General features: G+C 51.2%; 2 protein-coding genes and 2 long non-coding RNA genes across 7 annotated transcripts in view; 2 read left to right on the top strand and 2 right to left on the bottom strand.

Moving 5' to 3' along the window:
- Positions 1 to 188: 188 nt before the first annotated feature.
- Positions 189 to 953, bottom strand: LOC125754107 (basic salivary proline-rich protein 2-like). Its single transcript, XM_049104526.1, has one exon. It carries the CDS (start codon positions 951 to 953, stop codon positions 189 to 191), a length of 765 nt encoding a protein of 254 aa, XP_048960483.1.
- Positions 287 to 20,940, top strand: CHAF1B (chromatin assembly factor 1 subunit B). 2 transcript variants are annotated; one of them, XM_025449796.3, is made up of 14 exons: positions 287 to 418; positions 942 to 1,077; positions 2,099 to 2,231; positions 4,332 to 4,449; positions 4,953 to 5,056; positions 7,084 to 7,180; positions 8,921 to 9,005; positions 10,588 to 10,681; positions 13,108 to 13,177; positions 13,277 to 13,368; positions 15,371 to 15,533; positions 16,694 to 17,077; positions 19,230 to 19,324; positions 20,197 to 20,940. In XM_025449796.3, exons 2-14 carry the CDS (start codon positions 952 to 954, stop codon positions 20,286 to 20,288), a joined length of 1,653 nt encoding a protein of 550 aa, XP_025305581.1. In that variant the 5' UTR covers positions 287 to 418; positions 942 to 951; the 3' UTR covers positions 20,289 to 20,940. The 2 variants fall into 2 exon arrangements, with proteins under 2 accessions (XP_025305581.1, XP_025305582.1); XM_025449797.3 differs by having other exon boundaries at positions 312 to 418; positions 897 to 1,077.
- Positions 15,799 to 22,646, bottom strand: LOC112661698 (uncharacterized). The gene is made up of 4 exons (XR_003137896.3): positions 22,125 to 22,646; positions 16,669 to 16,781; positions 16,497 to 16,562; positions 15,799 to 16,026 (listed from the first exon to the last, which is right to left on the bottom strand). It is a non-coding gene; the product is annotated as an uncharacterized LOC112661698 (long non-coding RNA).
- Positions 22,633 to 23,973, top strand: part of LOC112661697 (uncharacterized) — a 28,973-nt gene continuing 27,632 nt past the window's right edge. For all 3 annotated transcript variants that reach the window (XR_003137894.3, XR_003137892.3, XR_003137893.3), the window contains exon 1: positions 22,633 to 23,165. This is a non-coding gene — a long non-coding RNA (uncharacterized LOC112661697). The remainder of the gene's footprint in view (positions 23,166 to 23,973) is intronic.

Consider the following 23,973-nt stretch of genomic DNA (forward strand, 5'->3'; position numbering starts at 1 on the left):
CCTATTAAAAAAAAATAATAATAAATTAAAAAAAACCCTATTATCCAGCACCGGAATAGGGTCCAGCATCCTGCAGATGCCCAGTAAATGTCTGCTGAAAGAACTCATGGAGAAGGGAAGAAATGATTGAATGAATGGGTCGATGAACTCATCCACTCCTCCCCGCGAGGCCTCGGTCGTGCACGTAATTATATCGGCGGGAGTCGGCGGGGATTCCGAGCACCCGCGGGCTGGGGCAGGGGGCGGAGCGCCGAGTGACCCCGCCCACAAGGGGGCGGGGCGGGAGGATAGCCCCTCCCACAAAGGGGCGGGCCCCGCGGAAGTCCCGCCCACGCGGAGGCGGGGCCTGTGGCGCGCGGGAAGAAGCGCAAGCGGCGGCGGGAGCTGGAGGCGCAGCCGAGCGACCGCGGCCCTGCAGGTACTGCTCCCGGGCGCTGGCTCCCGCGGCCCCCGGCCTCCCGTTGGGGCCGCACGGGCGGCGAGAGGGGCTCGCTGAGGGCGGGCGGCGGGGGCCGGGCGGAGCTGCGGGGCGGCGCGCGTTCGGGCGGCGCCGTGCGGCCTCCTCCCGGCCGGGCCCGGTCTCGGCTTCCCGAGCGCTCCGGGAGCCCCTCCCCGCGGCGGCCGCAGCCCCAGCCCCTGCCCGGGCGGCGCCTGGCTCCCCGGGAGCGCCCCGGGCCCACGGAGCGGGGCGGCCGCGCAGCAGGGCGGGGCCCGGGATTCCCTCGGCCCGGCTCCCCGGCTCCCCGGCTCCCCGGCCCAGGTGCCCTTGCGGAGGGGTTCGGGGAGAGGGCGACGCTGCCACCCGTCCCCGTCCCGGTCCCCGGCGCCCTGACTGCCGAGCGGGCCCCCCGCGCCTGCCCCCCGCTAACACTCCCTTCATCCCCGACGGCTTTCAGCGTTTCCTCCGCCTTCGGGGGCGGATTTGTTTCGGCCCCTTCCAGACCCGGCAGCATGAAAGTCATCACTTGCGAAATAGCCTGGCACAACAAGGAGCCGGTGTACAGCCTGGACTTCCAGCACGGCGCGGCGGGCAGGATCCACAGGCTGGCGTCGGCGGGCGTGGACACCGCCGTCAGGGTGAGCGGCCGGGGCGGGCCGGGGCGGGCCGGGGCGGGGCGGGGCGGGCCGGGGAGGCCCCGCTGAAGCGCCCTAGGGCCTCCCTTCCTGTGCTCAAAACCTGTGTCTGCAGACTCAGGCCGCCCTGCCCCCGAGCCCAGGCTGCAGACCGGTTCTCAGGCCCGCGACTGAACCGTGAGGGCACAAGAAAGCTTTATTCCTTGGCCAGTGCTTCCTAGATGGATACACTGCATGCTCCTTATTTGATTATTATTATTATTTTTTAAGATTTTATTTAATTATTCATGAGAGAGGGAGAGAGGGAGAGGGAGGCTCCATGCAAGGAGCCCGACGTGGGACTCGATCCTGGGACTCCAGGGTCAGGCCCTGGGCTCAAGGCAGCGCTAAACCGCTGAGCCACCCGGGCTGCCCTATTTTTATTTTTATTTTTATTTTTTTAAAGATTTTATGTATTTATTCATGAGAGACGCAGAGAGAGAGGGAGAAGCAGGCTGGGATCACAACCTGAGCCAAAGGCAGGTGCTCAACCAACTGAGCCACCCAGGTGCCTCCGATGCAGATCGTTTTAGAATCCAGAGCCAGGGATCCCCCGGGTGGCGCAGCGGTTTAGCGCCTGCCTTTGGCCCAGGGCGCGATCCTGGAGACCCGGGATCGAATCCCACATCGGGCTCCCGGTGCATGGAGCCTGCTTCTCCCTCTGCCTATGTGTCTGCCTCTCTCTCTCTCTGTGTGACTATAATAAATAAATAAATAAATAAATTTTGTATATATATATAAAAAAAAAATCCTGAGCCAGTTCCTAGTGGGAACACTTGGCCCCAGAAAGAGGTAGGAGGGAGGGTAGCAAGTCATGGGACTGTCGACATATCAGATGGAAATTCCATTTTACGTGTATCCAAAGAAAAGCTATTTCCTTCCCAAAAACTAGCCTGGTATTGTTTTGGTAAGTGTTTATAGTGTTTAACAGTGTGGTAGGTATTCACTCTGTGTGTCTCGGAATGAACGTTTTGGTTATCGACAGATCTGGAAGGTGGAAAAAGGACCCGATGGAAAGGCCATTGTTGAATTTTTGTCCAACCTTGCTCGCCATACCAAAGCTGTCAATGTCGTGCGTTTTTCTCCAAATGGGGAAATTTTAGCATCAGGAGGAGATGGTGAGTATTAGTATTATCCTTCACAATTCCTTAGAAACCAGATACCGTTCTGTCTCGTGTTAAATAGTGAGATCTGAGCTAGGTACGCTTTTTGATTTTTGAGGTCACTTGACCTCTCGATCCGTCATTTATTTATTTATTATTTTTAAAAAATTTTTTGAGAGAGAGAGAGGGAGTTGATGAGCAGGGGGGAGGGGTAGAAGAAGAAGCAAGCTTCCGGATGATGTCGGACTGGATCCCAGGACTCTGGGGTCATGACCTGAGCTGAAAGCAGACACTTAACAGACTAAGCTATCCAGGCACCCTCAATCCGTCATTTAGATAGTTCAGTAAAATAGCATTCTGAGGAGCTTGAGGGGATGGAGGACCAAAAGCTTAACCTGAGCAGAGCTATTTATAAATGGCCGCTCCTCCACCCCACTCGTAGGGACCAGTAGGAAGGTGCTTACCATTTTGTCAAAGTCCCAATGCAGCCCTCCTGGCCTTGTTTGATTGCTGGTTTAGTATCCAAGTGATCATAGTCTTTCCCATGTCTTTGTGTGATTAATTTCTTTACAGATTTTACTTATTTATTCATGAGAGACACAGAGTCTAGAGTATTGTCTAGAGAGAGAGAGAGAAAGAGAGAGGCAGGGACACAGGCAGAGGGAGAAGCAGGCTCCATGCAGGGAGCCTGATGTGGGACTCGATCCTGGGACCCCAGGATCACAGCCTGGCCTGAAGGCAGGGGCTAAACTGCTGAGCCACCCAGGGATCCCCTCTGTGTAATTAATTAATTCACCTGACGGAGTATTATCTGAATGGCCCTCTAATTTATGTTTGCTTGGTGGAAGTAGAATGATTCATATTTTCTGCTTGTGTTTAAATGGCATTAAACTACTACAAAAAAAAGTAAATCTTTTTTACTGTGTTTTGACACCGAAACAGTCTAGAAGTTAGTACAAAATAAAACACATCACAGGTTTTTGTTTGCAGAAGGAAGAAAGAGATCTGGTTAAGTCCAGTGCCACAATGTCCAGAGTGTGTGGCACAGAGAGATGGAAGGTGGGGAGCGTCACTGGGGGAGGCTGGCAGGCTATCTTCTGTGAGGTTGCACAGGGGAGCTCTCGTTTTGCCAAGTCCTTTGGCCCTAGAGGGTCAGAAACCTGCTGTTAGCAGTGGAGAGTGTCCACCTGTCAATGTCGAGGCTGATCTCTTCACCCAGCTCCCAGGATTACAGCTTAGCGTGAGCACACTTGTGCCCATACAGCCAGCTCAGTCACTGTCCTGCTGGCACTCAGAGTGAAGCTGCACGGGGCTCCGACTTGTGTGGTGAGTTGGGGTCCCAGCACAGGGAGTTAGAGCCCCCAGACAATTGATGACAACAGGCTGAGATATCTGATGTGTCCGTGGGCTCACTGTGTGCTAGGCATCATGTTGTGCTTCATACATATTAACTTATCGAATACTCTAGACAGAGTAGACAATACTCTAGACTCTAGATAGTCCGTGAGGTAGGTATGCATTTTACAGATGGGGTAGCTGAGGAGTCTAGATGCTAAGGCCTGCGGACATAGCTGGGAACGATTTGCCAATCCTTGCTTGGTGGCTCTTTGTTTCCGCCTATTCAGCTGCTCCTGGGTTATGCCTTAGGATGTGTTAACATAGTCAGCTGCTCTGCAGCGGTATTTTGCTGGCCTGGGGACCCTTCTGTTTAATAGGCCTTTGTATAGCTCTGATCGGGTATCAGTTTGATTTTGGAGTTTTAGATTAGAAGGCAGATTGTCCAGATTCTTACAAGTCACTCATTGTGACCACAGTATCTGTTGGACAATGTAACTAGGGTTTGGTTTTTTTTTTTTAAGATTTTATTTATTCATTCATGAGAGAGAGAGAGAGAGAGAGAGGCAGAGACACAGGGAGAGGGAAAAGTAGGTTCCCTGCAAGGAACCCGACATGGGACTCGATCCCGGGTCTCCAGGATCACGCCCTGGACTGAAGGCGGTGCTAAACTGCTGAGCCACCCGGGCTGCCCGTAACTAGGGTTTTAACACCGTAGCAGCCCAGAAAGGAGGGAGCCTGCAAAAACCATGGCTCATCTGTAACCAAATTGCTCCGCAGATGCTGTCATTCTGTTGTGGAAGGTGAATGACAACAAGGAGCCAGAACAGGTTGCTTTCCAGGATGAGGATGAGGCTCAGCTGAATAAGGAGAATTGGACTGTTGTGAAAACCCTGAGGTAACTTGGGGAGGGGCTAGACGAGTGCTTTATCTGACATCTCTAAATGGATTCAACTACATGCATTGGGTCTTGAACTCACAAGAGTTCTTTTTTCTTTTCTTTACTTATCTTTCTTTTTTTAGAGAGGGAGTGGGTGGTAAAAGAGAAGGAGAATCTCAAGCAGGCTGCACACCCAGCTTGGAGCCCAGCACAGGGCTCGATCTCACGACCCTGAGATCCTGACCTGAGCCCAAACCCCAGAGTCTGACACTTAACCCACTGAGCCACCCAAGTGCCCCAAAATGGGTTTTATTTCTGCTGTAAAATTTTCCTTAGATTGAATTCATTATAAAGATACGACTACCCCCTGAAGGTGTAGCAGATCGTAGCTGCGGGTAATGTAGTTCCAGTGGAAATTTCTGAAATCCTAATCCATGGTCTCTGAGGTTGCCTGTAGACTTTTTATGCCTTTTTCTCTCATTAAGACGAGATTTGCTTTTCCCCTCCTCTTCGGATTCCAGGGGCCACTTAGAAGATGTGTATGACATTTGCTGGGCAGCTGACGGGAATTTAATGGCTTCTGCCTCTGTGGATAACACGGCCATCATATGGGACGTCAGTAAAGGTAGCTGACACGTTTCTCTCATTGTCAGGGGGAAGGAATATTCCACGTGGCTAAAAAGTCTAACATGCTTTATCTTTAAAGACATAGGAAGAGTTTCCTAGTGAATTGGAATAAGGTGTCTGGCTCAGCACTTGAGGATGCCCATGTGTTGTGGATCCAACTCTATTTTAGGGTCCCAGTCAGAGTGGAAGCGGCTTAGCCCTGGTGCCCAAGCAAGGTCCATCCCGTCTGCGTGGGGGTGCAGACATGCTGGGGGCAGGGCTCATGCCTGCCTTCGTGGAACTCAGGATCTTGCACATTTAGCACGTTGTCGTAATCGATGGGCCCTTGAATGCTCCATGTTGGGATAGGTAGGATCAGGTGCCTGTCTGAGATCAAGGATGGCCAAGGTGCCTCCCTCATTCACAGAACTTATTCTCTGATTAGGAAGATAGTAGACATGTGGAAAGTTCTAAAAATGGCAGCAAAAGGCCAAAAGCAAGTTAGTGGCTAATGCCAGCCTGTTTTTGCCCCTCTACAGACCATTACTCGACCTTGATGTTTCCTCCCAGGCAAGAGGCTTGCCCTGCTCCTGTGTGGTGTGCAGGCTGCTGATCCTCCCCAGCTCGAGAGCCCTGGGAGGGAGTCGGGGTGGAGTAGGCCTCCCCCTGTGCTGGCTGCACCTCTGGTTATCCACTCTGTGACCCAGACCAGTGTGGCGTCAGTAGGATAGCGCTGGGAGGCATCTCCAAGCTCAAGGAGCACGACTCAGGGAAGCAAGGCATGGGGGTTACTCTGGGGAAGAGGCTCAGGCCAGTGGGAGCAGCAGGTGCAAGGGCCCTGCACATAGCCGCTAGAGTCCCCGGGCAGGTCGATTACGAAGTCCTTCAGAGACCCCCACACACTCACGCACCGGCTGGGTGACTGCAGTTGTGGGTTAAAAGCCTCTCTTGTAAATCTCAGAGGATGTTTGGAGAGATGTCATCACCCACCTTAATATCCCAGACTCCCCAAAAAGACTTGCAGGAAGGCTGGGGGTGGGGGGAAGTTAGCCCAAAGCACACCTACTGCACATCATGGACATCGGGTGGGTCACAGGGTCAGGGGCAACTCTTGGAGGGGAGCAGAAGCCAGACTGCAGAGGGCTGAGAGGAGGAGGAGAAATAGGGGGAGGTGAGTGAGCGAGTGTAGATCCCTTTTCAGAGGAGAGGGTTTAGGGGGCTTTTTTTGTTTTTGTTTTTTTGAATGGCCAGGGCTTCATGCCTCCCTCCTCTTTTTATCCAGGTAATCTTTGTGCATTACTGGTTTATTTTATTTTACTTAAAGATTTTAATTATTTATTCACAAGAGACACAGAGAGAGGCAAAGACACAGGCAGAGGAAGAAGCAGGCACCCTGCAGGGAGCCTGATGTGGGACTCGATCCCAGGGACCCTGGGATCACGCCCTGAACCGAAGGCAGATGCACAACCACTGAGCCACCCAGGTGCCCTGAACCTCAGTTTCATCTTCATCATGCCAGTTCCTTTCCATCTGGGTGTCTGTCTTGGCCACACCATGAATTCCTAGAACCTTTTCCTTGTACACAAGGCTCGCGGTCATATACCTCCTGTCCTCCATGTCTTGCCATTTTGGCCTTGTTTGTAACCCTCTAGAAGTCTCCCTGACACATTGCTCCACGTGCCTAAGCTGCCGGTCCCCCAGATCTGCTTACAGTACCTGCTGCTTCATGATCCCCTGCATCCTGCCCGCCTGGATAGCTCAACTCGGCTGGTCCCCTTCTTGACCCTCACCACTGCCTCACCAGCCACCCGTCTGTATACTGTGCTGCCTGCTGATGGGTGTGTGTCTCCCCCGAAGCTGCGGGCTCCTTGAGGGTAGGGACTGTGTGGGGTCCTCTCTCTCTTCCCAGAGCCTGACACAGACTGCAGAGCAGAGGCTCCGTCACCGGCTGCAACACAGTGCAGTGGTATAAAGGGCACAATGCTTCGTTTACTCCACTTGTGCTTGAGTAGGTTCTGGCAATGCTGTTGTGTGCTTTGTTCACAGGACAAAAGCTCTCCATCTTTAATGAACATAAAAGTTATGTCCAAGGAGTAACCTGGGACCCCTTGGGTCAGTATGTTGCTACCCTGAGCTGTGACAGGTGCGTCTGTCATCTTCTCTGTTGGCTTGAAATTTTCTGCAAAGCTGTTTTCATCACCATTTAACTAGTAATAAGGCAAAGTCTAGGTTTGATTCATCTATCCATCCATCTATCTGTGTTCTTGGTTTCATATAAAGCATTTGGTTTTTACTATTATTCTTAGGCCATAACAAGAAATTGGAAACTAACTAGGGTAGGCGCCTTATATTCAGTGCTTAGTAAATCTTTATTGAATGGGTGAATGAATGCATAGAGAGCTTTGAATTACATTTGAATTTCGTGGGCAGTTTTTAAAGAAAAGGTGTTTTGTAAATATGACTTATGCAAGAAGGGGTACTTAGCAGTAGGGTTCGATATTTTTTTCTTCTTTCTTTCTTTTTTTTTTTTTCTTCTTTCTTTTTTAAGAATTATTATTATTTTTTTAAAGACTTCTTTTTTTTTTTATTTTTATTTATTTATGATAGTCACACACAGAGAGAGAGAGAGAGAGAGAGAGGCAGAGACACAGGCAGAGGGAGAAGCAGGCTCCATGCACCGGGAGCCCGACATGGGATTCGATCCCGGGTCTCCAGGATCGCGCCCTGGGCCAAAGGCAGGCGCCAAACCGCTGCGCCACCCAGGGATCCCAAGAATTATTTTTAAGTAATGTCTACACCCTGCGCTAGGTTGAAACTCACAAACCCTGAGATCGAGTCGTATGCTCCACTGGATGAGCCAGCCAGCGAAACACTCCCGTTTCGTTTTCTGATTATAATTCACTACTGCAGTGATTTTAATGACTCTACTTATATTAATGTAGACATAGAATATTTTCTTTTAAAAAAAATACATATATATTTTTTAAAATTTCTTTACTTGAGAGAGAGAGAGCGAGAGCAGGAGCATGAGCAGAGGGAAGGGCAGAGGGAGAAGCAGACTCCCCACTGAACAGGGAGCCCGATGTGGGGCTCAATCCCAACCTTGAGATCATGACCTGAGCTGAAGAGACACCTAATGGACTAAACCACCCAGGCGCCCCTGTTTTGCCTTTTTTGAAAGGAGGTTTTACTGCTGTGTTTACTGGTGTCATGTATTTCATTGTGTTCTTGGAACAAAGAACTAAAAATCAGAGGTGCTAGATATTTTATTCATCAGTTGAAGCAGCCCTTTTGAGTATTTATCCGACTACTTTTAATCACCTCTGATTTCAGATGGCCCAGCAATGTGGAAGAGTTAGGAGATGCTATGGAAAATAAACACTGCTAAATTGTATGTGCACTTATTTTCTGATCTGTGTGTTTTATTCAGGCAATCAGGAGTTGAAACGATCTGATTAGCTAAGTGGGAATAATATGAATTAGCAACAACCAAATTTATCTGCTGCTGTTTACCTTACTCTTGCAAATCCCTGGAGGCGAGACCATTTGACACAAAATAAAAGTCACTGCGGTCCTACAAATTGTCCCTGGGCCCAGTGTCCGAGGCCTGAAAAGGCCAGGCCTAAAGTACATCTTCCTTGACAAATTGGAATATTCACTAAAAAAATGAAGTTATGACCTCTTTCCTCACTTTCACTAGTGACCTCCCTTGGGTGGTTTGCTTCTGTCATAATTAGTTAACGTGTGACAGTGTGACAGTCACTGTAAGTGGTCTTACAGGCTGACACTGTTTAGTGGGTCTTCGGTTTTGATGCTAGATTGCTTCTGTGTGGAACACTTCATTCACCAGAAGAGGTCACTCAGATTCTTCTTCTTCCTTTAGGATCCTGAGGGTATACAGCACCCAGAAGAAACGTGTGGCTTTTAACGTCTCAAAAATGCTGTCTGGAGTAGGGGCTGAAGGAGAGGTATCAAATATTTGAGCTACTTTAAGCTGTGCTTCAGTTGAGACTTAGAAAGTCACGAGCACCTCTGCATCTTACGGCTGAACCACTGGTCTCAGGCCCATGACCCTTGAGCTACCAAGTGCTTCCTCAGATCCAGTCGAGGCTCGGTTAGGCCGTTGGGCTGATCTGTGTGGAACTGGGGACATCTGGGGGCCAGGGGAGAGCCACTGATGGTGGATGGAGGTGTTTGTTCAACCCTGGCTCACTGTGGAGTCACCCGGAAGCATGAAGACACATAGGTCCCCGTCCCCCTAGATGTGATTCACTTGACTTGAAGTGGGCAGGGTGTCTGGGATTCTGAGGTGTAGTGAGGGTCGAGAACTTCTGACCTCGGGGGACCCCGGCACTGTGCCACAGGAAGGCAGGTGGGTCAAGCATCGGGTTGCCTGGTGGGAGGCAGTATGCCATCTTGGCCGGTATGGAGAGAATGTTGCTAGCAGACAGCAGAGACCCGGCCAGTGGTCGTAGAGGAATCAAGATGACAGACGCAGGCTCTTAGGCAGAAGGGAACAAAGAAGGGATACGGTGCAAACCCAGTCCTCAGGCAGCCGGCCAAGGCCAGGTGGGCCGTGAGCTGGCCACACGGGAGAGCTTACCCACAGTAAGGAGGGTGATGCTGGGTCTTTGGGTCCTGGAGACCTAAATGCTTAACGTTTATCACGTGTAAGCGAGTGGGAGCAAGAACTGTCCCACACAGGTGTTCAAGACATGTTTGAGAAGAGGATTATCAGTTCAGTAGCGGACTGTTTTCTCTAGACGAAGTGTTCATTAGCTTGGAGGTTCTAAATGGACACAGATAGCAAAGGGCGCCCAGTCATCGTCTGGCTTTCCCCCCCAGTCTCATTCTCTAGACAAACCGCTGTTGACAGTGTGCTGTGTTGTCACAGAGGCTTTTTACAAAGATAACTGTAGAGCCCTCCACACACACGTAGACTCGTAAGCACACACAGCTTTCTTTAACACAATGGCAGTTGGTCTTTATGAGGGATTACTCTTGAAGGCCTTTTTTTTTTTTTTTAAAGATTTATTTATGGGATGCCTGGGTGGTTCAGTTGTTGAGCATCTGCCTTCGGCTCATGATCGGCTCATGATCCCAGGGTATGGGGATTGAGTCCCACATCGGGCTCCCTGCAGGGAGCCTGCTTCTCCCTCTGCCTATGTCTCTGCCTCTCTGTCTCTCATGAATAATTTTTTTTTAAGGATTTTTTTATTTTACAGAGTTGGGGAGGGTGGGGAGGGGCAGAGAGAGAGAGAATCTCCAGCAGACTCCCCACTGCACACAGAGCCAGATATGGGGCTCGATCTCCCCACCCTGAGATCATGACCGGAGCCAACATCAAGAGTCGAACCCTTATGAACCCTTATCTGACTGAGCCGCCCAGGCAGCCCTGCTCTTGTAGTCTTAAGTGGTTGTTCGATTTGTGATCTATTTAATCTATTATTATGTGAGTAGTAAATGATACTATGTAAGATAAAAAGGAATTGGTAAGCTTTTCTTGTGAGTGTAAAGATTTGGACTAATGTTTAAACTTGTGTGGTGCAGGCAAGAAGTTACCGGATGTTTCATGACGACAGCATGAAGTCATTCTTTCGTAGACTTAGTTTCACCCCTGATGGATCTTTGCTTCTCACACCAGGTGGGTGCCTTTTTTTTTTTTTAAGATTTTTATTTTTAAAAATTATTTTAATTTTTTTATTATTTTTTTAAGAATTTGTTCATTTATTTGTGAGAGACACAGAGAGAGAGAGAGGCAGAGACACAGGCAGAGGGAGAAGCAGGCTCCATGCAGGGAGCCTGATGCGGGACTGGATCCCAAGTCTCCAGGATCATGCCCTGGGCCAACGGTGGCACTAAACTGCTGAGCCACCCCGCTGCCCTTTTTTTTTTTTAAGATTTTATTTATCCGTTTAGAGATTCAGAGTGCTAGAGACAGCGTGAGCTGGGGGAGAGGCAGAAGGAGAGAATCTTCAGGCAGACTCCTCGCTGAGCACAGAGCCCCATGTGGGGCTCAATCTCACGACCCTGAGATCACGACCTGAGCCAACATCAAGAGTCGGACACTTAAGCGACTGAACCACCCAGGCACTCCAAGAATAGTTTTGAAAGTCTGAAAAATAATAATACTTGAGCAGCCGTCTGCCTGACCAAATGTCAGCAGATCCTGTGGCGCTACTATTAGCAAATCAATATGGTTATTAGTACAGGAATAAACAAATGGGTGGGCCAGAACAGAAAATTCAGAATCAGTCCTGAGATCAAAGGGAATTTACTGTCTGACTTGGGTGGTATTTCGGTGGGAAGAATGAATTATTGAGTGAATGGTGCTGGAATGTCCGGCTACCTGGAAGAAAATGATATTGGATCCTTCACTTACATATAAAGATCAATTCCATGTTATTCAATACTTAAATATAAAAGGTGAAAACATAGGAGGACGTCCTAGGACAGGGAAGACCAGCTTAAGACTGGAAACCCGGAAGCTCTTAAATGATAGGCCTTTTTGAGTGCGTTTGACTAGGGAATCTTCGTATAGTGAAGACCCAGGAAGCACAACCTGCCGAAAAATAACTGGAAAATACTGTTTACTGTATAGGCAAGAGAGAGCTTATGTATATATACATACAGGGGCTCTTCCAAATTGATGAGAAAAAAAAAAAAGAAAAATCCAGAAGAAAAAATATGTATATACAAAAAGGCAGTTTGTGGAAGAGCAGATCTGCGTGTTCACACACAGGAAAAGGTTCGGAGACTCAATGATAGAGAAATAGAAAGTAAAGTGACCTACGATTAGGTACCTCTCTGTTCTTTTCAGACTAGAAAAATGAAAATATCTACTGCTGATGGGCAAGCAGAGTGTGGGTACTGCTGGTGGGAATGTGAATTGTTCACAGCCTTTTCAGGAAACAGTCTGGTCACCATTAAAGGCACATTCCCGTCAGCCCATCTGCCCCTCATCCTAGACTCGGTCTTTATGAAAATGTAATAGAAAAAGTACATTGTCAACCATGCTTACTGCAAGTGTTGTTTGTGGTTGTGGAAAGACAGTACTGATGGACAAGACGGGTGAATGGATTATGGTATTTTCATGTGACTGTCAGGCAGCCAGGAAGAGGATGCATCACCCAGGTTAGCTTTCGTGAGTAGGCACCTGGGCCAAGCAACATCAGGAGAGGCGTAAACAAGACCCCGTCTCAGGGAGACAGTCTGTCTACTCGGGGAGACTCTACTGTATGAATCGATGTGCAGTTGAGTTGTAACTGGTTGCAATGGTTGTGTGAGTGTGGAAGAATGGGGGAGAGGATCCCTGGTTTGTTCAAATGGGTCACGTGGGGATGGCAGGGTGGGCTGGGTGGGGAGAGAGTAGAAAGAGTGCTGATGGGGTCTCTGCCCCGTGCCCCCATCTGGTGGAGATGAAGAGGTCACTTGTTAGGCTACATGTGTGTGTGGATCAAGAAAGAGGTGTCCAAGGGCAGCTGTGGTTGACGGTCCTTCTCTGGCTGGGTCTGGCCTGGTTTTAAGGACGACCCCAGGGTGCGTGTGGAAGAGCTCGAATGTGGGTTCTCCCTAGAGGAAGGTGAGCCGCTGCAGGGGGCTGGGCTGTGGCAGAGGCCTGGGTCCCCCCCTGCAGCCTCCTGGCTCCACCAGGCAGGTGGGAAAAACGAGTCACAGGCTCTGGCTGGCAGCCACACTCAAATCCAAGGGACAGAGCCTGGGGATCTAATGAGAGCGTTTCTCCAGCAGGAAGTGGCCGGCCTCCCGAGCAGAGGGCAGAGGTCTCCCATAGCAAGGCCCCCCTGCTCCCGTTCTTCCTCCCCAGGCCTGGAGCCATGCCGAGTGGTGGGGTCACCTGGGGGTGGGGCGGGGAGGTGACAGGTGGGTAGAGCTGGAATAAGAGCTGAGCCCAGACTGGGACCATTTGTATTTGTCCTCAGTCACAAAAACATTGTCCAGGGCATACAGCGAGCGGGGAAAAGATTTTACAAGCCAGGGTTGCATGCTCGTGAGTTTATCTTCTTCAGTCTAATAAAATCTTGCCTTTTCTCCCTGTCCCTGCTTCCCCAGCTGGGTGTGTGGAATCTGGCGAAAACGTAACAAATACGACTTATGTTTTCTCCAGGAAAAATCTTAAAAGGTACGCAATTGAAGAAAGAGTTGAGATGTTTGCCCTTTCTTTTTTGCTTTGTGGTGAGTAACAGTGCCCTTTCTAAGAAGGTCATGACCAATCTTGCAGGCCTATTGCTCACCTTCCATGCCCTGGCAAGGCGACGCTCGCTGTTCGCTGCTGTCCCGTCTACTTTGAGTTGAGGCCAGTGGTGGAAACAGGTACGTCAGAACCACAGTAGTCGTGTTCTGTTTTCTCTGAGGTAGGTCACCGGGGTGTGGGGTCGTGATTGGGGTTTTATCTTGTGGGGAAAGGTATGTGGGTTTGGTTCAGTTTAGTTAACTTGGAAAAGCTGGAGCAAAGACAGTGTTATCAAAAACGTGTCCATTTTTTTTTGCCTTGTCCAGAATACCCTTTTTTCACTTAAACTTTAAAGGAATAAAAGTACTTTTATTCTTCTACCGAAGCAGGTCGAATGCCATTCATTTTTCCTATGCTGTAAAATTATATATGAATTGGATTTTCATTTTTTAGGGTTTCTTTTTCCCCCTCCATCTAAATAGATCTTGTCCATGGCTTTAAGCAGTCGGATTATGATGCGTCTTGGTGTGGTTTCCTCTGATTTCTTGTGCACGGAGTTTGTTGAACTCTTAGACCTATAGGTTTACAGTTATCACATTTGGGGAATTTTTACCATTATAGCTTCAAATATTTTTTTTCTTCACCAAGGATGCCACCTACACTTGCATTAGGCCATTTGACGTTACTCCCTGGCTTGCTGGTGATCTGTCTGCTTGCTTTTTCCCCTCTTGGTACCTCAGTTTTCTGCATTACATATTCCGCGTCTCTATTAAACATGCTCCATCTTTCCTCTTGTTTCTTGAGTAGATAGAATACAGTTTAAGATTTTATTTGAGAGAGACGGGGCACGAGCAGTGGGAGTGCAGAGGCAGAGGGAGAAGCAGAGTCCCCACTGAGCAGGGAACCGATGCAGGACTCGATCCCAGGGCCCCAGGATTATGACCTGAGCTGAAGGCAGTTGCTCAACCAACTGAGCCCCCCAGGCACCCTGGAATACAGTTTTTGTAATGACTCTTAATGTCTTTGTGTACAAAGGATTGGCTCTGATTTTTCTTCCCCTCTCGTATGGGTCACATTTTCTTCTTTGCTTGCCTGGTAATTTTCTGTTAGATGCCAGACATCGTGACGGTGCCTTTCGTGGATGCTGGATATATTTCTACAGATGTTCTTGAGCTTATTGTGAGATGCAGTGAAGTGCCTTGGAGGCACCATGCTGCTGCCTTTCATTCGGCCGGACCAGCAGCATTTGGTCTACAGCTCATTTCCCCACTACTGAAGCAAAGCAGCCTGAAGTACTCTAATCTGTGCCCCAGGAGAGCTAGGTTTCCTGCTCTCCTGGGGCACAGCTTCAGGCTGTGCGAGCTTCACACGCTGGAGCGAGCTTCAGGAATGGCTTTCCCTTTCCTGTAGTTCTTGCTCTGCCCTGGTGGTTTCCGCACATGCTCGCACCCATCAGTGCTCCGCTGGAGACCTGCCTGTGAACCCCAGCCACCTGGGCCCTCCGGCTCCCAGCTCCATCCTGTCAGCTCAGTCTGGCTGCTGCGGGCTGCCGGGCTTCCTCTACCTTTCCCAGGCCTAGAAGCTCAGGCAGTAAGCTGAGGCAGATGGAGGACTTCCTCTTTACTTCCCCTCCCTCGGGGATCACTGTCCTCAGAGCCTGATGGCTGAGGCCTTGAAAACCATCATTTGGCATATTCTGTTTGGTGTTTCCTTTGCTTCAGGTGGGAGGGTAAATCCAGTCCCTGTGACTCCATGGCTGGAAGCAGCAGTTTTTAACCTCTTCATCCTTTATGTGAATGTATATAGTTAAGTGAAGGACCATTAAAATGTCATTTGACATTTTTCTCGGTGACCCTTGTTTTTCCTTATCAGAAAGCAGCTCTTTAGCCTGACCTGTGTCACACGTCCTGTCTTGTGGGACCTTCTGGTTCCCACGATTCTCGGATCAAGACCCAATACCCTTGTTGATTCATGTGTGGTTCTCCTTAGAACTGGACTCTAGTGAAGCATGCACCAAAGTGGCCTTCAGTAACGTGATGTCATTTATGTCTCCCAAGAGAGGACTTTTGGGGGGAATTTGTTTCCATTGGGACCTTTGCATTTGCTTCTTGTTTTCTGACCTTTGTTTCCGCCTCCGGGCAGACAGACCGTCACAGGAGCCGGGTGTGGAGCTGGTGCACCTGCCCTACCGCTTAGTGTTTGCTGTGGCTTCCGAAGACTCGGTGCTCTTGTACGACACCCAGCAGCCGTTCCCTTTTGGCTACGTGTCTAACATACATTACCACACGCTGAGTGACGTTTCTTGGTGAGTGGCCGGTGTTGAGGGTGCAGGAGGCACAGTGTGTGGTGTCCTGGAGTAGACCCTTGAGTCAGGGAGCATTTCAGTGCTATGGATGGCTTTTGTGGCCCGTGTTTACCAATTTCTTTCTTTCTTTTCTTTTCTTTTTTTTTTTTTTTTTTTTTTTTTAAGATTTATTTGAGGGGCACCTGGTTGGCTCAGTTGGTTCAGCATCTGCCTTCAGCTCAGGTCATGATCTCAGGGTCCTGGGATCAAGCCCTGTGTTGGGCTCCCTGCTCAGTGGGAAGAAGCAGGCTCCCCCTGCTCCCCCTGCCCCTCCCCCCCGGGCTTGTGTGCTCTATGTCAAATTAAAAAAATTTTTTTAAAAATATTTATTTGAGAGAATGTGTGCGAGCACAGGTGGGGGGAGTGGCAGAGAGAGAGGGAGAATCTCAAGCAGATTCCCTGCTGAGCACGGAGCCTGGTGCAGGCCTTGATCCGAGGATCCTAAGATTGTGACCTGCGCAGAAAGCAAGGGTCACTTAACCGACTGAGCTACCCCCCCAGGGCCCCTACCAATTTCTTCTGAAAGGAATTAATGTGAGAGGGAAAGGCATTTCTAGTTTGCTAGGATACCACTTCCTATTGTAACAGTAATAGCTAAAGGGTGCCATTCAGAGGCCCTCGGGTTTCCTCTGGTTCTCAAGCTGGGAGGTGCCCGCTGGGTTCCCTGGTTGCTGGGGGCTTGCCAGGCGCTCTGGCAGGAAGCCCCCATCCGCAAGCTCCTGCCGTCCAGACCTGTGCCCTTCTGCCGGCAGTCCTCTTTGCCCCTGGGTATTCCCTGGTCGCCACCTGCTCGCGCCCAGCTCTGGCCGGGGCCTGCCCACCCCCAGCCTGGGCCTGCCCACCCATCCCCTCTTTCTTGTTCTTTGTAACTTTTTATCTTCCTTTAATTTTCTTCTTATGTTAGTGGAAAAAGGGGCCTCGCACCTTCAATTTGGTGACTTTGAGGACAGTCCCGAGACGTGCCAGTGCCTGAGAAAGTCGAGCTGGGGGCTGGGAAGGAAAGGGTGGGAGTGAGCAGCACACAAAGCGTGAACTTCCACATTCCAACTAATAAAGAGCCAGAAGATGGGCCCCTGGACTTAGCACCGTTTCTAACCTTTCCTCCTGTTTGGGGAACAAAGGTCCAGCGACGGCGCCTTCCTGGCCATTTCTTCCACCGATGGCTACTGTTCTTTTGTGACATTTGAGAAGGATGAACTTGGAATACCTCTGAAAGAGAAGCCGGTTTTAAGCATGAGAACTCCCGACACGGCAAAGAAAACCAAGAGTCAGCCGCACCAGGGGTCCTCCCCAGGACCCAGGCTGGCAGAGGGGACCCCCACCAGCAAAGTCCAAGACCCCAGCAGTCCCTGCACACCCCCGCCTCAGGCAAGACCGCCTCCAGCCCCAGCGGCACCTTCCGAGGAGAAGGCGGCCCTGCAGCCCAGCACTCAGAACCCCAAAGCACCCCCATCCCGGAGGGTCACCCTGAACACACTGCAGGCCTGGAGCAAGACCACACCCCGGTAAGAACTTTGGGCGGAAGAAGAAATCGTCGTTGCAATTAAAAAACAAAATAGAAGTGGGAAGCCCCCAACCTGTAACGGGACAGGTACCCCGTCTTGCTGCCAGAGAGATTCGGAAACATGGGACCTGAGCGCCAGCTCCCTGCTTATAAGCCCTCTGGTGGGTCCCATTTCCACCTCTTGGGCAGGGTCCAGAGCCCTGTGCACCACACACTTGATTCTACCCCCCTCACCCCCCCACCCAGGGCCTTTCCCACAGGCCCTGCCTTGCCCTGGGAGCCCTGATCCCTAGCCCAGCCCTGGAGGTCAGGGCCCTTGGCACCCCTGTGCTGTTCCCTTCCGCTGTAAAGCCTTAGCCATCTGTGTTCTTGGTGACACTGGGGTCCTCCTTGGACGTCCCTTTAGCCCTTCTTCTGTCCTAAGATGTCACATTCAGTTGCAGGAGTTTGGTTTGGTTTTGTGTTAGATTTAGAGACCCCTTAAGGCAGGAAGCACATCCCCCACCCCCCCAACCCACATTCTCCTGCCCAGAATCGTCTCAAGCACTGAGCAATAAGTAAGAAACCAGAGTAGCCTCTTGGTTTTTATGACATCCATTGACTGGCTCATGGGAAGTCTGGCCTGATACTGGGCTCCAGGTGACATGGAGACCTCACCTCACGGTGGCCCCTGCTGCCAGCACAGCCCTTGTTGGCTGCTGCCACCAGCGCTCTTCCCTGAGCTGGGGGGTGTTGGGGGACCTCACCCCACAGACTCTGCTCAGCCCTGTCCCCAGGCCCCCTCCCTCCTAACCCCTGCCCAGCCCTGTCCCCAGGCCCCCTCCCTTCTAACCCCTGCCCAGCCCTGTCCCCAGGCCCCCTCCCTCCTAAGCCCTGCTCAGCCCTGTCCCCAGTCCTCCTTCCTCCTAACCCTTCTGCTGGACCACCCGAGGAGGTGGCCTGGGGAGGGAGCAGAAGCTGACAGTGCTGGTCATGGTAGGCTCTTCTGGAATCTGAGTGCTGCAGATTAGCAACCTTTTTCTTTTGTTGTTGTTTTGGTGGGTGAAGGGAGTGGGAAGGTGTTCTTTGAAATACTTACGGTATGAAGGTCTTTCCCTCTTAATTCTTTTTTTTTTTTTTAAGATTTTATTTATTTATTCATGAGAGAGAGAGAGACAGGCAGAGACACAGGCAGAGGGAGAAGCAGGCTCCATGCAGGGAGCCCGACATGGGACTCGATCCCAGGTCTCCAGGATCATGCCCTGGGCCGAAGGCAGGTGCTAAACCACTGGGCCACCTGGGCTGCCCCTCCTCTTAATTTCTTGCAGTCGTCTTGCATCTGTAACTTTAAAATCGAATCTTAATTTTTTAAAAAATTTTTTATTTATGATAGTCACAGAGAGAGAGAGAGGCAGAGACATAGGCAGAGAGAGAAGCAGGCTCCATGCACCGGGAGCCCGATGTGGGATTCGATCCCGGGTCTCCAGGATCGCGCCCTGGGCCAAAGGCAGGCGCCAAACCACTGCGCCACCCAGGAATCCCCGAATCTTAATTTTTTGTGTTTGTGCCCCACGAATCTTAATTTTCAATAACTATTTGTTTTGGAGCTTTCCATAGTAGGAACCACATCTGCTCGCTGTATAGATGCAGCATCCATGGCTTTTCAGCATACCACTGGAGATTAACACAGGTCTTGAAACTTTCATTTATTTATTTATTTATTTATTTATTTATTTATTTATTTATAAAGATTTTATTTATTTATTCATGAGAGACACAGAAAGAGAGAGAGAGAGAGAGAGGCAGAGACACAGGCAGAGAGAGAAGCAGGCTCCATGCAGGGAGCCCGACGTGGGACTCGATCCCAGGTCTCCAGGATCATGCCCTGGACTGAAGGTGGTGCTAAACCGCTGCACCACCGGGGCTGCCCCGGTCTTGAATCTTTTGGATGGCTAGTTAAGGTTTGACTATTGTAAATGTGATGATTGAACCTAGTACGTGAACATCGTCTTGGGCTGCCAGGTAAGTGGGCACATCAGTACCTTGCGTGGTCTGATCAGCTGGAAATTTGAAATGTTTCCTTTGGGTAGTTGTGAAACTTAGTATCCTCATAAATGATTCCTGTGACACTAATGAGCCCTGTACCCCTTTACTTTTTTTTTTTTTTAATCAAGGAGGATAAACTTAATACCCTTAAAGACAGATACTCCACCGAATTCTGTACCAACCAGTGTAGTTTCCACCCCTTCGGCAGAAGAAACTCAGTCAGGTGAGTGATACTGTTACTAGTTTAATATACTGTTACTAGTTTAATATATTGTTACTAGTATCTTTTTTGTGTTTTTTGGAAATTAACTATCTACTTTTAAGTCTGTTCTGAGAAAGCAGGGATGCATATTACTAGACCCTCATTCAGCCCCTCTGGCTGCCTATGTGCACTCAGGAGGAGGCCACCTTCCCATGCACCTACGGTAAAGGGGTATGGGGGTTCAGGAGGTGCTGTAGGTCAGGGCTCAGCCCCCTGGGCACTGCTGACAACCTGGGCTGCAGAGTTCTTTGTTGTGGGGCTGTCCTGGGATTGTAGGATGGCGGCACCCACTGTCCCCCACCCACCAACTTGGGACATTCTCAAAGGTCACCAGACAGTTCCCACTGTTCCCTGTGAGAGGTGAGATCGCCAGGCTGTTCACTTCCTGTCCAGTTCATTCTGTCAACATCAGTTCTTTTTTAAAAAAAAAAAAATTATTTTTTGAGGGATGCCTGGGTATCTCAGTGGTTGATCGTCTGCCTCTGGCTCAGTGTGATCCTGGGGTCCTGGGATCGAGTCTCGCATCAGGGTCCCCGCAGGGAGCCTGCTTTTCCCTCTTCCTGTGTCTCTGCCTCTCTCATGAATAAATATATAAAATCTTTAAAAAATATTTATTTGAGTGTGTGTGCAGTTGGAGGGGCAGAGTGAGTCTTAAGCAGACTCCCTCGCTGAACACAGGGTTTGATCTCACAACCCTGAACTCACAGCCTGAGCCGAAACCAAAAGTCAGACGCTTACCCGGGTGCACCGTCCAGGCGCCCTGTAAACATCAGCTCTTAATTTTAAAGAAGTGTTCGCTTACTTGCCAGCCTGTGTGTGTGTTCACATTCCAGAGATGCCCGGAGACCCTCGCGGCAGCCCTCCGGAGCTCAAGCGGCCTCGACTCCACGAACACGAAGGCAGTGCCCAAGGGCTGGACCCCTGAGGAGACCCATCTAGGGGCCCCGTGTGCACAGAGAGGGGGGCTGGGCCGGACACACTGGAGACCAGGGGCGTTAGGTGGAGCCCGACAGACACTCGTGAATTGATCTCTGTAACTAAAGATACGCATGGACCAGGTTTTCTCCAGAACTGTGTTTGCTCTTGCATTCAACATACATTTTTACCTCGGAGATGTGAACATTTTCATGGACTAAATCCTCTTTTTTGATGAGTTTCTGAAACGAGCAGTTCAACCTTATTTTGCATGAAGCAGTGACTTCTCCCTTGAAAATACACGGAAGTACAGACAGGTTGCAAGTGGACGCTTCTAAGGCAGGAATAGAAAGAGGAGAACAGTGTCAGAGAAGGTCTATTTCCCCGTAGTCGATTTTTAGGAGTTCTTTTGCTTTCTGATTTTAAAGGTAATAATGCTTGTTCTGGAAAGTTTAGTGAGAATAAGGCAGGAAAACCGGGTCAGGGTGAGCCTCCGCCCTCCTGTTACCATCAGGAGGAGCCTGGTTGCTGTTGGGCATATTTATTTCCTTGACCTTTTTTTTTTTTTCCTCTTAGGGAGAGAGAGTTGAGATACAGTTTGGTATCCAAATAGATTTATTTTTCAGATTGATTTTTCAGAGTAAAAGAACTTTCCATAGCAATTTCTGTCTGTGCCTTTTCTGTCTCCCTTCCTGCGGGGAGTAAAGCAGCGTCATGGGCCGGAGCGCACACAGGGCAGCTGGCTGCAGGAGGCCCCCACGGGGTCGCGTGCAGCGCCGCGGCTGCTGCTCACGGAGAGGGGGTGCCACCGAGGAATGTCGTGATGCTCGATGCCAGTCACTTTGGGATAATGAACACCGTGAGTCCTGCAAGTGAGACCCCCCCCAAGCCTAGATTTCTCTCCAGTCTCGGAGAGATTACAGCTTTCAGGAGCCCTGGTCAGATCCGACGGGAAGTGGCTGAGGAGTGAATGAATGTTCCCCCTTTGAACTCTGGGCAGCAACAAAGGAAGAAATTGGAAAAAGGATCAATGTGTCACTCGGTCCATAACCTGGTTAACCAGGAAGAGAGTTTGCCTCCCTTTTAGATGCGAAGGTGTCACACGGGGGTTAATTTACAGTGTAGAGAACTAGAAGGTGAACGGATGCGCAGCCGTGAGGATACGGGGGTGGGTCACGTTCAGTGTGAAGATACTTGAAAATGTCAGACGGTATCTGTTTTGACCAGTGATTCTCAGCCTTCGCTGTCTGCTGAGTCTTGGTGCCTGGGTACCCTCCACCCCCGCCCCCGGAGGGACGGCCTAAAGGGACTGGGGCATGGTCTCCACGTAATTACAGCTCCACGTAATTCAGATGCCCAGCCAAGCCTGGGAAATCGTGCGAAGAGCTTTCCCTGCATATGATGTTTTCTGGTTAAATCACTTCCACGGAAAGCTTTTTCTTGCTTGTTCTCATCATCATCGTGGATTGGCAGCCTGATAAGGAAGCTCTGCTCTCGGGATCCCTGGGTGGCTCAACGGTTGAGCGTCTGCCTTTGGCCCAGGGTGTGATCCTGTGGGGAGCACCTTCAGCCTGGAGTATGCGGTATAGACATCACTAGTTGTTGGTCAGCTGTCACTGAATATAAATCACAGAATCATCCATAAAAGCCCATGTGATGGGGATGCCCAGGTGGCGCAGCCTGCCGGCAGCCCGGGGTATAATCCTGGAGTCCCGGGATCGAGTCCTGCATTGGGCTCCCTGCGGAGAGCCTGCTTCTCCCTCTGCCTGTGTCTCTGTCTCTGTCTCCTGAATAAATAAGTCGTTGGGGAAAAAAAAAAAAAAAAAAAAAACCCAGGTGATGTTACCTCCAGGTCCTGATCTTTTTAAAAAGTTCTGCTTCCATCCGGGTAGTTTAGTAGGGAAGCCTGTGCAAAAGGACCCTGGCCTGAGGGCCAGGCGGTATCCCCTCACGACATGTCCCTGTCAAACCGGCCTCCTCGCCGGGGCCCTGCAGCTGCCTGTTCCTCAGTGCCACCGACTGTCTGGTGGCCCCCTGAGCCCACGCTGTTGTGGAGGAGCCGCCTCCCGCAGGGCGCCCACCAGGGCAAGGGCGCTGCAGCAGGGAGACCAAGCGTGTGCCCCCAGGGGCAGGTGCAGCTGTCACATCGGGTCCCCTCCCTCATTTTTGTCCTGCGGCCACATCTGTGGTCCTTGCCGGAAGCACTCACACCCGCACATTCACGGTGCCGTGGACGCTTCTTAGCAACACAGTTGTGAGTGTCTATTTTAACAAGTGGGTCCCGAGTCCTTGGTTCTGGAACCTTCCAAGTGGGGAGAGGGGAGGGCAGAGGATGACCGGCCCGGCCCTCCCCCACCTGCAGTCTCAAGAGCCTGCAAGGTCCCTTTGTGACCTCACCGGAGTTCAGAGCACTGCCTCCCCCCTGCTGCGCGGACACCTCTAAGGGGGGGACGGACCTGGGACAAATGACCCCACCTAAGGCAGGGTCCTTACAGCTCCACAAACTTTCACTCTGCCCCCCTGGGGAGGGGAGAGGGTGAGGAGGGGAGGCAGGAGGGTACACGGGGTCAGCCCCTCTCCCCCCCAGGCTGAAGTTAACAGGTACCTGGGCTCCCATTTGGGGCTCCTGGAGGCGCTGTCCCCGCCGATGTGCCCCGGCTCCCGGGCTCCACCTGCCTCGGGTGGGCCAGGTCCCGGCCGGGCTCGGCGCCGACTTGGCCGGAGCGCCCTGGACGCAGGCCTCAGCCCCTGACAGCTGGTCCTGGGGGGCACGGCTCAGCAGATCGGGGCGGGAGATGGTGAAGAAGGTGACACGTGGGGGTCCATCTGTCCAGCCATCCCTCATCCGTCCGTGCGTTCATTCAAGAAACGTCTCCCCAACACCCAGGTAGGTAGCAGAGCAAACGTGAGGGACAAAAGACACAAAGTCCCTCCTGGAGCTCGCCATCCGGTCGGGGCAGACCCACGTCAACCAGAAAGTCCATGTGAGAGGAGAGGACTATGGGAAAGAGCAGAGCTGGGTGGAGCGGCTGCGCATGAAACAGGACGGGGGTGGGGGGTGGGAGGGCGACAGGGTGGGGACCGCTCGGCAGGGGAAGGAGCGGGCGAGTCGGGCCTTCCAGCTCCTCCAGCAGCCGGGTCACCTCGGCGCCGGGACCCGTGTGCCGCGCGGACAAGCTGGGGGTCTCGGGCTCCTCCTGGAGCCCTGGGGATGGGGTTCGGGTGGCCCGGCCCAGAGGGGGACAGGACCCCGGCCCGCTTGTCACAGGGGAGGTGCCAGCTGTGTTCCAGGGGGTCTCTGACTCCAGCTCCAGGCCAGAGCCACATGTCACGCAGCCTCGTCTTCCACTTCCTGCTTTTCAGCCCATCCTGGGCCCTTGGGACAAAAAGTTGTCAGAGCTGGTGGCCCGGGAAGGTGCTTCCTTCGGCTCGGCCGCTGCCCCCCAAGTCCTGCCTTCCTCAGAGCAAACAAGGGCAGCTCGGGGAGCGGAATACTCTGCCCCTACCTGTGTCCTGGTTTATTCCCTTAGAGTTTTTTTTTTTTTTTAAGATTTTATCTATTTATTCATGAGAGACACACACAGAGAGAGGCAGAGACATAGGCAGAGGGAGGAGCAGGCTCCATGCAGGGAGCCCGACCTGGACTCGATCCCGGGTCCCCAGGATCCCACCCTGGGCCGAAGGTGGCGCTAAAC

This window comes from Canis lupus, chromosome 31 (assembly GCF_003254725.2).
Source record: "Canis lupus dingo isolate Sandy chromosome 31, ASM325472v2, whole genome shotgun sequence".
NCBI classification, from domain to species: Eukaryota; Metazoa; Chordata; class Mammalia; order Carnivora; family Canidae; genus Canis; species Canis lupus.

What these genes read in the sequence shown, in the direction of transcription:
- CHAF1B (XM_025449796.3), top strand. Translation starts at nt 952, where the DNA reads ATGAAAGTCATCACTTGCGAAATAGCCTGGCACAACAAGGAGCCGGTG. An exon ending in TTTAGCATCAGGAGGAGATG is followed by an intron (nt 2,232 to 4,331) that starts GTGAGTATTAGT and finishes ATTGCTCCGCAG; the next exon opens with ATGCTGTCATTCTGTTGTGG. An exon ending in ACTGTTGTGAAAACCCTGAG is followed by an intron (nt 4,450 to 4,952) that starts GTAACTTGGGGA and finishes TTCGGATTCCAG; the next exon opens with GGGCCACTTAGAAGATGTGT.
- LOC125754107 (XM_049104526.1), bottom strand. Translation starts at nt 953, where the DNA reads ATGCTGCCGGGTCTGGAAGGGGCCGAAACAAATCCGCCCCCGAAGGCG.